The sequence below is a fragment of the Palaemon carinicauda genome, chromosome 33 (assembly GCF_036898095.1).
Source record: "Palaemon carinicauda isolate YSFRI2023 chromosome 33, ASM3689809v2, whole genome shotgun sequence".
NCBI classification, from domain to species: domain Eukaryota; kingdom Metazoa; phylum Arthropoda; class Malacostraca; order Decapoda; family Palaemonidae; genus Palaemon; species Palaemon carinicauda.
The window spans coordinates 52,201,674-52,215,442 of NC_090757.1; the positions used below are offsets into that span (position 1 = coordinate 52,201,674).

Here is a 13,769-nt window from a genome sequence, read left to right on the forward strand (position 1 = left end):
TAAGGACGTTTCCAATAGGCTTCCCTTGATATAATAAAAACAGATAATGTGCTAAGTCACGCGAACCGTCACCATAAAAACAAAGTAATTAAGAGGAACCAATAATAAAATATAACAAGAGTAAGCAAATGAAAGTAAGTATAAGAATGAAAACTAACCAGCAAGTAAATATTGAAAACAGTATAAGCAATTAAGGAATGAAGTAAACAAATACAAAAAGTACAACTTAGCTATTCTTGAAAAGATTAGCATGCGAGTGAGGTAGGAAATCCAACGTATACTTCTAGAAATTTCTTTGCGATGTTGCTTTTTAAGTTAGTTATTTTTTCTTTTTTAAGGATCTCTTTTTCTGGTTCTATACTGCAGGGGAACCCTACTCTCTACAGGAACGTCACAGTCATTTTATCGTATGCATTCCAAGGCCTTCAGCAATTTACAGCGCATATTGCTCGCTTATTGTCAAATCCACATTATCGAAGCACTTAGAAAACAAGAAAGTCTTCAGTTTTCTCTTGAAAGTCTTAATATCTTCAGTCTTTCAGATGTCTAGTGGGAGCCGCATATCTAAAAGCTGTAAAACTTACAGTAGACATATAGCATATCTTGGTTCCAATATTTTGAAACCATCTGTAACTATACTCGTGTTCGAAATAAGAATGAATGATTTAAAATTTCTATAAACTGGTTGGTAAATATAAAATCTCCGAATTTTCTCAAAGCTCTATCGTGAAGACTGATCTACATTTTGGCATCATTCGTCATCTGACCAATTAGGACAAATCGTCATATTTAACCTTTTTGAATCTCATGAAGATTGAACTACAACTTGGCAACTTTCATCGTCCGCCCAAAGAGGTCAAATCACCATATTTAACCTCTTTGCATTTCATGAAGACTGAGTTGCATTTTGGTGACTTTCATCATACACCCAAGGAGGTCAAATCACCACAGTAAACCTTTTTTTTTTCATCTCATAAAGATTGAGCTATATTATGGCAACTTACAACCATGTAACAGCCTCAACTACAGACTGCTTAACCCATTATCCTAGCTTAGGCTAGTTATTCTGAAAAAGTTGCTGAGGTTATCCTAACATAGTCGCCGAGATGGACAGTCAATCAATTTATCTTTAATGAATTTAACCCACTTTTCCTCCCATACCAAATCTTCACATATTCTTCAGATCGCTACTTATTTTAGAGATTAGTGTTTAAAACTGAGATTACTACTAATTTTCGTGATTGCTACATATGACTAAGATCATTACTTATTACTGAGAATGATACTTATTACTGAACGATGCTTAAACCATCAGTTAATCAACCTCTCATTCGCAATACACATGTTATAAATAAGATGCGTGATGATCTAATATAATTGCCGCTCTTCGCCAAACTTTGGTGGTAGCAGAATTGAGGTTATATTTGATATCGCTTTATTGAAATGCATTGGTTCGATGTCGCCACCGCCGTTATTGGCTAATTTTCCCCACTCAGTGCTCAAAGATCTTCTGGTAATATGCGAAAACAGCATTGCATGGTAAAACCTTGAATCGTTAGGCGCAAGAAGACTGAACATATAATCTTAAATCTTACTTCGTTAGATGCAAGAAAACTGAACATATAACCTTACATCGTTAGCCGCAAGAAGATTAAATATATAATCTTACATCGTTAAGCGCAAAAAGACTGAACATATAATCTTAAATCTGACTTCGTTAAATGCAAGAAAACTGAACATAAAATCTTACATCGTTAAGCGCAAAAAGACTGAACATAATCTTCCATCATTAGGCGCAAAAAGACTGAACATATAATCTTACTTCGTTAAGTGCAAGAAGACTGAACCTATAATCTTACATCACCAGCCGCAAGATGATTGAACATATATTTCTTACATCGTTAGGCGCAAAAAGACTAAACATAAAATCTTCGATAGGTGAAAGAAGACTGAACCTATAATCTTACATCGACAGGGGCAAAAAGACTGAACAGATAATCTTACACCATCAGGCGCAAGATGATTGAACATATATTTCTTACGTCGTTAGGCGCAGAAAGACTGAACATATAATCTTACTTCGATGGGTGCAAAAAGACTGAACATATAATCTTACACAACTAGGGGCAAAAAGACTGAACATATATAATCTTACATCATTCCAGAACAGGATTTTCTTGAGCGAAGGATCCTCCAGTTCCGACGAGAATTCTGGTTCTGTTTTGAAGATTTCGGGCATTTTTCTCTCCCGGGTCAAATTTCCCCACAGGGGGATTTTCACTGCCATTGATTTCTCTCGCGTTCCATGGCTGTCTGGAACATCCGGCTGGTGTACTCCTCGTGATGCCGAACGGTTTTCCGTTACACGAGTTTGGGTTAAGAACGTGGCCTCGTGCAGCCTTGGAGATGAAAACTGAGCCATTACGTTAGCTTTTATCAATGGCTCAAGACTTGCTCGTCTGGCCACTGGGGTTTCGAAGGTCGCTTTTAAAGAATTTGATTGCAAATCACCAGGGATCTCATTAATATCTTCAAACCTGAAAACGGAACGAAAAGCTATTAATAGCGTAGACGTTTTGGGAGGCATTTTTACGTTAGCACCATTTGGCAATTTTCCTTCACACACTTTTAGTGTTTTGTCAAATTTTCATTCTGTACACTGAAGGATGAACATTATTGTATATAAACACATGAAATCTAACTTTTATCTTCGTGACACTTTGCATCATTATTCGTAACGTTTTGTATATTTGTTTTTTTAATGATGTGGTCTAACAATCTTGCACTATAACCACTAAGTTATTCTACCACGTTCTCTTTATCCTATTACGCAATCATTCTTATCTATCAATCTTATTTCATTTAGCAAAACACTTAGACTGGATTGGCATGAGGACAATAATCTTCTTCCTTCCCACCGTTATCCCTACATTAAGCGATCGGTTGCCTAATGCGCTCTCTCCAATGCCTTCTATCATAGGCATCCTCTTCCACCAAACCTCTTCTCTCCATATCATCCTTTACCTTATCTAGCCATCCCATTCTCTGCCTCCCTCTTTATCTTCTCTCCTTAACGGGTTCCTCCCAAGCCCTCCTCACTCCCTCCACAGTATCCATTTTCAACACATGGCCACACCATCTCAGCCGTGACATTCTTATCATCTCCGTAATCTTCACTACACCTGCCATTCTTCTTATTTCATCATTTTCCAATCTTTAAAGCAGTGACATTCCCATAATCCCCCTCAACATTCTCATCTCTGTTCGGTAAATGAAACATCAATGGATGCCACAGACTCCATCGATTCCTACCTTTGGAGGACGATGCCGGGTGACCTTAAGTCAGTTTGCCACAATGACCAGATAGAAAACCAGGTCAGCACCACGATCAGACACGTATAGGTCACCTGGATAGATTAATGGAATCATTATGAATTGGAAAACATTCACTGAATTGAAATAAATATACGTTCCGGTGAATGCAGGAGGCACATTCTCCTAGAATGGTTTTATATATATATATATATATATATATATATATATATATATATATATATATATATATATATATATATATATATATATATATATATAACTCCTATGAAACTAAACTTGTTTATACCTAAGTAATTTCTCTTCTGTTTGAATAATGAATCTAAAAACTTTCACGAAATTACGAAAATAAAATTCCATTCTTCCGGAAGACAGATTTTTTTTCTTAAAGTAATTATGTAAGTATATTTCAAAAGTCCAAAAAGTAAGTTTTTGAACATAATTTGAAAAAAAAACATTAACAGAATTACACTCCCTCCCAAAATCATGCTCTATCAATTGCAAAAAAAAAAAAAAAAAAAAAAAATTCTTTTGTTCTATTAATTTGTAGTGTTATGCAAATATACTTGAAACTACAAATAAAGTATTCTTCCAATAATGAATAATCTGAAAACATTCACAAGTATGGCATGAATGATAATGTTCCAGGATATGCATTTAAAAAACCTTTTTCCTGTTTGTGATTTTAAGTTCTCACTGTTCTGCAAACAAACTTTAAAACTACACGATAAGGGATTTTTAAAGCTTACAAGCTTTCACGGTGTTTTTAAGTATTGCTCTTCATCAATTAATAGATCATTTTAATACGTCTTTCTTCCCTCTTAGGATATGATAGTGTTAATTCATAGTGCGATAATACAACTGGCTAATGATTGGATGTAGTGGAGATATCAGTACAAAATACGCACGCACCCATACACATGCATACATACACACATATATGCTCATATATTCTGAGTGGGGATACCTTAATGTGGTTAAAGGGTTTGTATATCGCTATGATCAGCAAAGATGTACTAGTCAGGGCAACCCATACTAGGTGTGTTGGGTGTGAGCGATCAGACAAAAATCTCCCACCATCACCAATCCGTAGTTGGCCAGCGTGGTGATTAAAAATGGCCAAACCTTAGACACGAATAAGGACATGTCTGAAGCCTCTGTCCTGCTGTGGACTAGAAACGGCTGCATTTTTTTTGCATATATATATAAATTATATATATATATATATATATATATATATATATATATATTATATATATATATACACAGTATATATATATATATATATATATATATATATATATATATATATATACATATACATATATATATATGTATATGAATATTATTACTCAGAAAGGTATGAGTTAGGACCTACCAAAGCACACAGGTACACACCCGTGCACGCTCACACACAAACGCATACACTCACTCACTCACACACACACACACACACACTCACTCACTCACTCACACACACACACATATATATATATATATATATATATATATATATATATATACACACGTGCCCACTTAGGCTGACTACATAGGTAATGGGGTTTATCACACACAAATATATGGATATATCTATATATAAATTTACCTATATATGCATATACTGTATATTCGTAAAAGTACATATGTATATCCATAAAAATGTTGAGTTTTCTGGATCTTTGTATGTATGCTATTCTGCAAACTGCTCTTGAACTCCGACAGTCGACTAACAACGAGGCACAGGTCAATAGGGACAGTTTTTTTTCAAACTCCTACGAATACCTAGATATCAATTCTATAATCACTCGCCTTCAGATAACCTTCGAAAAGAAAATTTTAGTTTTTCTAAAATGGCAAATTTCTGCTCACAAAGAATACTAGATATTTTTCCTAATTGTCGTTCGAAAGAAAATGAAAATATATACATTAGAGAAATAAAGTTTATACGTATGAGGATAAATGTTTGTATTATTATTATTATTATTATTATTATTATTATTATTATTATTATTATTATTATTATTAGCAAAGCTACAAGCCTAGTTGAAATACCAAGGTGGTATAATTCCTAGAGTTCCAACAGGGAAAATTAGCCCATTGAGAAAAGAAACAAAGAAATACATTATCTACAAGGGAAGTAATGAGCAAGTAAAATAAAACACCCCAAGAACAGTAACAACATTGATATAGATAGCTCATAAGTAAACTTTGAAAAGCGACTTAAGTCAGTATGTTAAACTTAGAAAAAACATTCGCAGCAAGTTTGAACTTTTGAAGTTCGTATATCAATGATCAGTCTTACCTTCTTCATTGCGTATATCTTTCAGTCAAGTGTTCATTATTACAATATCCGACAAGATGAACTAAGCATGACGAGGACCCAGATTTGCTCTTTACCTAATGATGATATTGAACAACCTATCTTCTCAAAACTTGAAAGACGAATATGGCTGATTCTGACGTCCACTGTGTTAAAATGTTCAATTCAGCGTGAGATTTCGGGGGCCTTGGGTTTATCATTAATAGGGCTGATAATGAGATAATTCAAGTCTTCGAGTGTTCATTGCATACATTCTCATACATCTGGATAAACGAAGTGTTATAGACTCTATTCTTAGATTATAATGCAAGTAACAATGACATTTCATTTTCTATTATGATGATAGATTTCTTGTTTTATATATATATATATATATATATATATATATATATATATATATATATATATATATACATATAAATATATATACAGTATGTATATATATATATATATATATATACTGTATATAAATGTGTGTGTGCATGCATACATATATATATACACACACACACACACACACACATATATATATATATATATATATATATATATATATATATATATACATATACATATATATACAGTATATATATATATATATATATATATATATATATATATATATATATATATATATATATATATATATATATATGTATATACACACACACAGACACACACACACAGACACACACACATGTATATATATATATATATATATATATATATATATATATATATATATATATATATATATGTGTGTGTGTGTGTGTGAAAATGTTATTGTTTTGGAATGAAATAGTTGGATTGAATATAAAAAGAATATTTTGAGAGAGAGAGAGAGAGAGAGAGAGAGAGAGAGAGAGAGAGAGAGAGAGAGAGAGAGAGAGAGAGAGAGAGAGAGAGAGAGAGAGAGAGAGGCTTAATGCACAAGTCTTCTCTTATCTCTTATCAAAGACACCATGCATTTCCTCTTGAAAACTACACACACACACACACACACACACACACACACACACACACAATAACTATCATCTTGATTTGTTAGATAGAAACTTGCGGCATATTAATTGTCTTAATTCTGATCTAGTTGGAGCAAATGTTTTTATGTTGACCAGGCTGACATGAGTCTTTTTATAGTTTATATATGACATATCTGTTTTTGACGTTGTTAATAGTTTATATAGGACATATCTGTTTTGACGTTGTTACGGTTTTTAGAATGATTTATTGTTAATTTATTCTCATCATTTATTTATTTCCTTATTTTTTTTCCTCACTGGGCTATTTTTCACTGTTGGAACCCTTGGGCTTATAGCATCTTGCTTTTCCCACTAGGGTTGTAGTTTGGCTAGTAATAATAATAATAATAATAATGATATTAATATCCGGCACCTTCGTTCAGTTAGTTCTATATGCATGTTGCATAAGATTTTTTTCTAATTCATATCATCCATAAATTCAGATCTTCCCAGACTGTACCATCCTATACGTAGTTAATTCAAACACCCATACCGACTTCATTATAAAGCACGATACCTTGCAGTATTCTAGAAGCTTTATTTGTGGAATGAACTTTCTAATCGGGTAGTGGAACCGGTGGGACTTCATATATTCAAAGGTTTTGTAAACTCTTTCCTATTGAACAGGTTGACATAAGACTCATTCTGTAGTTTATGTATGACTCATCTATTTTAACGTTGTTACTGATCTAAAGAATATTATTATTATTATTATTATTATTATTATTATTATTATTATTATTATTATTAAGTAATGAATGAAAATTCATTACTTAGATATAGTTTATTTGCTATCCGTTTATTTCCTTTCATCATTGTGTTCAATGTTGGAGCCCTTGGGTTTGTTGTATTCTGTTTTTCCAACCAAGGTTGTAGCTTGGGTAATAATAATAACAATAATAATAATAATAAACATCATTATCATTATTATCATTATTATTATCATTATTATTATTATTATTATTATTATTATTTGCAATTCTACAATAACATGTTCTGTTTTAATAAACTGTCGTTTCTTATAGTTTTCCCCATTTTTTATCAGTGATTCTCTGATTATAATTCTTGTACAGATAATTTAATACCAATGAATTTATCCTGCTTTGATATAATGGTTGTTTTCTAAAACGTGGGAAATCAACGAACCTGAGAAATTGATGAAGAGTATTCTCACATTATAATGGACGTTATCTATTGTATACGAGAAACTCTTGTCTCTTTCCCCTGGTGGCTATGGATACCGGGAAAGAGAAAAAGCGCGGGGATTCATTATGGTTGCTTTGACAACCGAGTAATTAACACTTTATTAACGTTGCTCGTCAATTTTCAATTTACAAGGTCAGACTAATTCTTCACCGAATTAAAACTCAATTTTAAATCTATTTTAAAGGTCGCTCATGAATGGCAGAGTTAAGGGACAGTGTCATAGACTGACCATATATTATAAGATCAGCGCCCAAGCACCCTCTCCACTCAAGCTAGGACCAGGGAGACCTAAAGGCTCACCCAAAACCCCCAACCTTAGCTCACAGGTAAGGTTGCAGACACTAATGGCACTAACGAGTCTGAGCGGGACCCGAACCCCCGACTGGCAAACACTAGGCAGAGACGTTACCAATCAGGCCATGACAACCCTAAATCTATTTACCATTCTTATCGTTATGTCAATCTCTGTCTCCCAATTGTGTCTATTTCCTCGCACCTTGTATTTGAAGAACTTTGCTGCATATCAGCAAACTTCTTCAGCCGACCCTTCATTACTGGAAGGTTTTCTCCTTCCATTTGCTGCATTATTCCATTCCTAGCCATTCTGATCTTAGTTTTAGTAACAGAGGACTTTCAATTTGAGGACTTAAGGTTTAGCCTTGCTCAGTGCAACTGAAGACTTTACAGTTCTGGCCATCCTCTGGACAACGGGTGACTTTTCAGTTTCAGCCTTTCTTTTCAAAACAAGAATTTAAAGTTCCACCATCCTTTGGTCAACAGAAGACTCTCTAGTTTTAGTCTTTCTTTCGACAACAGAAGGCGTTCTAGTATTAGCATTCCGTTGAAGAAGAGAAGACTCTCTAGTTCTAGACTTTCTTTCGACAACAGAAGGCGTTCTAGTATTAGCATTCCCTTGAAGAACAGAACTCTCTCTAGTTCTAGACTTTCTTTCGACAACAGAAGGCGTTCTAGTATTAGCATTCCGTTGAAGAACAGGAGACTCTCTAGTTCTAGACTTTCTTTCGACAACAGAAGGCGTTCTAGTATTAGCATTCCGTTGAAGAACAGGAGACTCTCTAGTTCTACACTTTCTTATGACAACAGAAGGCGTTCTAGTATTAGCATTCCGTTGAAGAACAGGAGACTCTCTAGTTCTAGACTTTCTTTCGACAACAGAAGGCGTTCTAGTATTAGCATTCCGTTGAACAACAGAAGACTCTCTAGTTCTAGACTTTCTTTCGACAACAGAAGGCATTCTAGTATTAGCATTCCGTTGAAGAACAGAAGACTCTCTAGTTCCAGACTTTCTTTCGACAACAGAAGGCGTTCTAGTATAAGCATTCCGTTGAAGAACAGAAGACTCTCTAGTTCTAGTCTTGCTTTCGACAACAGAAGGCGTTCTAGTATTAGCATTCCGTTGAAGAACAGAAGACTCTCTAGTTCTAGTCTTACTTTCGACAACAGAAGGCGTTCTAGTATTAGCATTCCGTTGAAGAACAGAAGACTCTCCAGTTCTAGTCTTTCTTTCGAAAACAGAAGACGTTCTAGTATTAGCATTCCCTTGACGAACAGAAGACACTCTAGAACTAGTCTTTCTTTCAACAAGAGAAGACGTTCTGGTATTAGCATTCCGTTGAAGAACAGAAGACTCTCCAGTATTAGCATTCTGTTGAAGACCAGAAGACTCTAGTTCTGGTCTTTCTTTCGACAACAGAAGACGTTCTAGTATTAGCATTCCGTTGAAGAATAAAAGACTCTCTAGCTCTAGTCTTTTTTTCGACAACAGAAGACGTTCTAGTATTAACATTCCGTTGAAGAACAGAAAACTCTCTAGTATTAACATTCTGTTGAAGACCAGAAGACTCTAGTTCTAGTCTTTCTTTCGACAACAGAAGACGTTCTAGTATTAGCATTCCGTTGAAGAACAGAAGACTCTCTAGTATTAGCATTCTGTTGAAGACCAGAAGACTCTAGTTCTAGTCTTTCTTTCGACAACAGAAGACGTTCTAGTATTAGCATTCCGTTGAAGAACAGAAGACTCTCTAGTATTAGCATTCTGTTGAAGACCAGAAGACTCTAGTTCTAGTCTTTCTTTTGATAACAGAAGACGTTCTAGTATTAGCATTCCGTTGAAGAACAGAAGACTCTCTAGTTCTGGTCTTTCTTTCGACAACAAAAGACGTTCTAGTATTAGCATTCCCTTGAAGAACAGAAGACTCTCTAGATCTAGTCTTTCTTTCGACAACAGAAGACGTTCTAGTATTAGAATTCCCTTGAAGAACAGAAGACTCTCTCTTTCTAGTCTTTCTTTCGACAACAGAAGACGTTCTGGTATTAGCATTACCTTGAAGAACAGAACTCTCTAGTTCTAGACTTTCTTTCGACAACAAAAGGCGTTCTAATATTAGCATTCCGTTGAAGAACAGAAGACTCTTTAGTTCTAGTCTTTCTTTCGACAACAGAAGACGTTCTAATATTAGCATTCCGTTGAAGAACAGAAGACTCTCTAGTTCTAGACTTTCTTTTGACAACAGAAGGTGTTCTAATATTAGCATTCCGTTGAAGAACAGAAGACTCTCTAGTTCTAGTCTTTCTTTCGACAACAGAAGACGTTCTAATATTAGCATTCCGTTGAAGAACAGAAGACACTCTAGTTCTAGTCTTTCTTTCGACAACAGAAGACGTTCTAATATTAGCATTCCGTTGAAGAACAGAAGACTCTCTAGTTCTAGTCTTTCTTTCGACAACAGAAGAGGTTCTAATATTAGCATTCCGTTGAAGAACAGAAGACTCTCTCTTTCTAGTCTTTCTTTCGACAACAGAAGACGTTCTGGAATTAGCATTCCCTTGAAGAACAGAAGACTCTCTAGATATAGTCTTTCATTCGACGACAGAAGACGTTCTGGTATTAGCATTCCATTGAAGAACAGAAGACTCTCTCTTTCTAGTCTTTCTTTCGACAACAGAAGACGTTCTGGTATTAGCATTCCCTTGAAGAACAGAAGACTCTCTAGTTCTTGACTTTCTTTCGACAACAGAAGACGTTCTAGTATTAGCATTCCGTTGAAGAACAGAAGACTCTCTAGTTCTAGTCTTTCTTTCTTCTGTTGTCACATTCCCTTGAAGAACAGAAGACTCTCTAGTTTTAGTCTTTCTTTCGACAACAGAAGGCGTTCTAGTATTAGCATTCCGTTGAAGAAGAGAAGACTCTCTAGTTCTAGACTTTCTTTCGACAACAGAAGGCGTTCTAGTATTAGCATTCCCTTGAAGAACAGAACTCTCTCTAGTTCTAGACTTTCTTTCGACAACAGAAGGCGTTCTAGTATTAGCATTCCGTTGAAGAACAGGAGACTCTCTAGTTCTAGACTTTCTTTCGACAACAGAAGGCGTTCTAGTATTAGCATTCCTTTGAAGAACAGGAGACTCTCTAGTTCTAGACTTTCTTTCGACAACAGAAGGCGTTCTAGTATTAGCATTCCGTTGAAGAACAGGAGACTCTCTAGTTCTAGACTTTCTTTCGACAACAGAAGGCGTTCTAGTATTAGCATTCCGTTGAAGAACAGAAGACTCTCTAGTTCTAGACTTTCTTTCGACAACAGAAGGCGTTCTAGTATTAGCATTCCGTTGAAGAACAGAAGACTCTCTAGTTCCAGACTTTCTTTCGACAACAGAAGGCGTTCTAGTATTAGCATTCCGTTGAAGAACAGAAGACTCTCTAGTTCTAGTCTTGCTTTCGACAACAGAAGGCGTTCTAGTATTAGCATTCCGTTGAAGAACAGAAGACTCTCTAGTTCTAGTCTTACTTTCGACAACAGAAGGCGTTCTAGTATTAGCATTCCGTTGAAGAACAGAAGACTCTCCAGTTCTAGTCTTTCTTTCGAAAACAGAAGACGTTCTAGTATTAGCATTCCTTGACGAACAGAAGACACTCTAGAACTAGTCTTTCTTTCAACAACAGAAGACGTTCTGGTATTAGCATTCCGTTGAAGAACAGAAGACTCTCCAGTATTAGCATTCTGTTGAAGACCAGAAGACTCTAGTTCTGGTCTTTCTTTCGACAACAGAAGACGTTCTAGTATTAGCATTCCGTTGAAGAATAAAAGACTCTCTAGCTCTAGTCTTTCTTTCGACAACAGAAGACGTTCTAGTATTAACATTCCGTTGAAGAACAGAAAACTCTCTAGTATTAGCATTCTGTTGAAGACCAGAAGACTCTAGTTCTAGTCTTTCTTTCGACAACAGAAGACGTTCTAGTATTAGCATTCCGTTGAAGAACAGAAGACTCTCTAGTATTAGCATTCTGTTGAAGACCAGAAGACTCTAGTTCTAGTCTTTCTTTCGACAACAGAAGACGTTCTAGTATTAGCATTCCGTTGAAGAACAGAAGACTCTCTAGTATTAGCATTCTGTTGAAGACCAGAAGACTCTAGTTCTAGTCTTTCTTTCGACAACAGAAGACGTTCTAGTATTAGCATTCCGTTGAAGAACAGAAGACTCTCTAGTTCTGGTCTTTCTTTCGACAACAGAAGACGTTCTAGTATTAGCATTCCCTTGAAGAACAGAAGACTCTCTAGATCTAGTCTTTCTTTCGACAACAGAAGACGTTCTAGTATTAGAATTCCCTTGAAGAACAGAAGACTCTCTCTTTCTAGTCTTTCTTTCGACAACAGAAGACGTTCTGGTATTAGCATTCCCTTGAAGAACAGAAGACTCTCTAGTTCTAGACTTTCTTTCGACAACAAAAGGCGTTCTAATATTAGCATTCCGTTGAAGAACAGAAGACTCTTTAGTTCTAGTCTTTCTTTCGACAACAGAAGACGTTCTAATATTAGCATTCCGTTGAAGAACAGAAGACTCTCTAGTTCTAGTCTTTCTTTCGACAACAGAAGGTGTTCTAATATTAGCATTCCGTTGAAGAACAGAAGACTCTCTAGTTCTAGTCTTTCTTTCGACAACAGAAGGACGTTCTAATATTAGCATTCCGTTGAAGAACAGAAGACACTCTAGTTCTAGTCTTTCTTTCGACAACAGAAGACGTTCTAATATTAGCATTCCGTTGAAGAACAGAAGACTCTCTAGTTCTAGTCTTTCTTTCGACAACAGAAGAGGTTCTAATATTAGCATTCCGTTGAAGAACAGAAGACTCTCTCTTTCTAGTCTTTCTTTCGACAACAGAAGACGTTCTGGAATTAGCATTCCCTTGAAGAACAGAAGACTCTCTAGATATAGTCTTTCTTTCGACAACAGAAGACGTTCTGGTATTAGCATTCCATTGAAGAACAGAAGACTCTCTCTTTCTAGTCTTTCTTTCGACAACAGAAGACGTTCTGGTATTAGCATTCCTTGAAGAACAGAAGACTCTCTAGTTCTGACTTTCTTTCGACAACAGAAGACGTTCTAGTATTAGCATTCCGTTGAAGAACAGAAGACTCTCTAGTTCTAGTCTTTCTTTCGACAACAGAAGGCGTTCTGTATTAGCATTCCGTTGAAGAACAGAAGACTCTCTAGTTCTAGTCTTTCTTTCGATAACAGAAGGCGTTCTAGTATTAGCATTCCGTTGAAGAACAGAAGACTCTCTAGTTCTAGTCTTTCTTTCGACAACAGAAGGCGTTCTAGTATTAGCATTCCGTTGAAGAACAGAAGACTCTCTAGTTCTAGTCTTTCTTTCGACAACAGAAGGCGTTCTAGTATTAGCATTCCGTTGAAGAACAGAAGACTCTCTAGTTCTAGTCTTTCTTTCGACAACAGAAGGCGTTCTAGTATTAGCATTCCGTTGAAGAACAGAAGACTCTCTAGTTCTAGTCTTTCTTTCGACAACAGAAGGCGTTCTAGTATTAGCATTCCGTTGAAGAACAGAAGACTCTCTAGTTCCAGACTTTCTTTCGACA

General features: G+C 35.5%; 1 protein-coding gene across 1 annotated transcript in view; it reads right to left on the bottom strand.

Annotated features, from left to right (window-relative positions):
• LOC137625954 (alpha-(1,3)-fucosyltransferase C-like) overlaps nucleotides 1-5,788 on the bottom strand; it is a 15,798-nt gene extending 10,010 nt beyond the window's left edge. Inside the window, exons 1-3 of the mRNA XM_068357018.1 lie at nucleotides 5,636-5,788; nucleotides 3,313-3,407; nucleotides 2,156-2,537 (exon numbers count right to left, since the gene is read on the bottom strand). Coding sequence (XP_068213119.1) covers nucleotides 2,156-2,537; nucleotides 3,313-3,407; nucleotides 5,636-5,644 — 486 coding nt within the window. The 5' untranslated portion in view covers nucleotides 5,645-5,788. The remainder of the gene's footprint in view (nucleotides 1-2,155; nucleotides 2,538-3,312; nucleotides 3,408-5,635) is intronic.
• Between the last annotated feature and the right edge of the window lie 7,981 nt (nucleotides 5,789-13,769).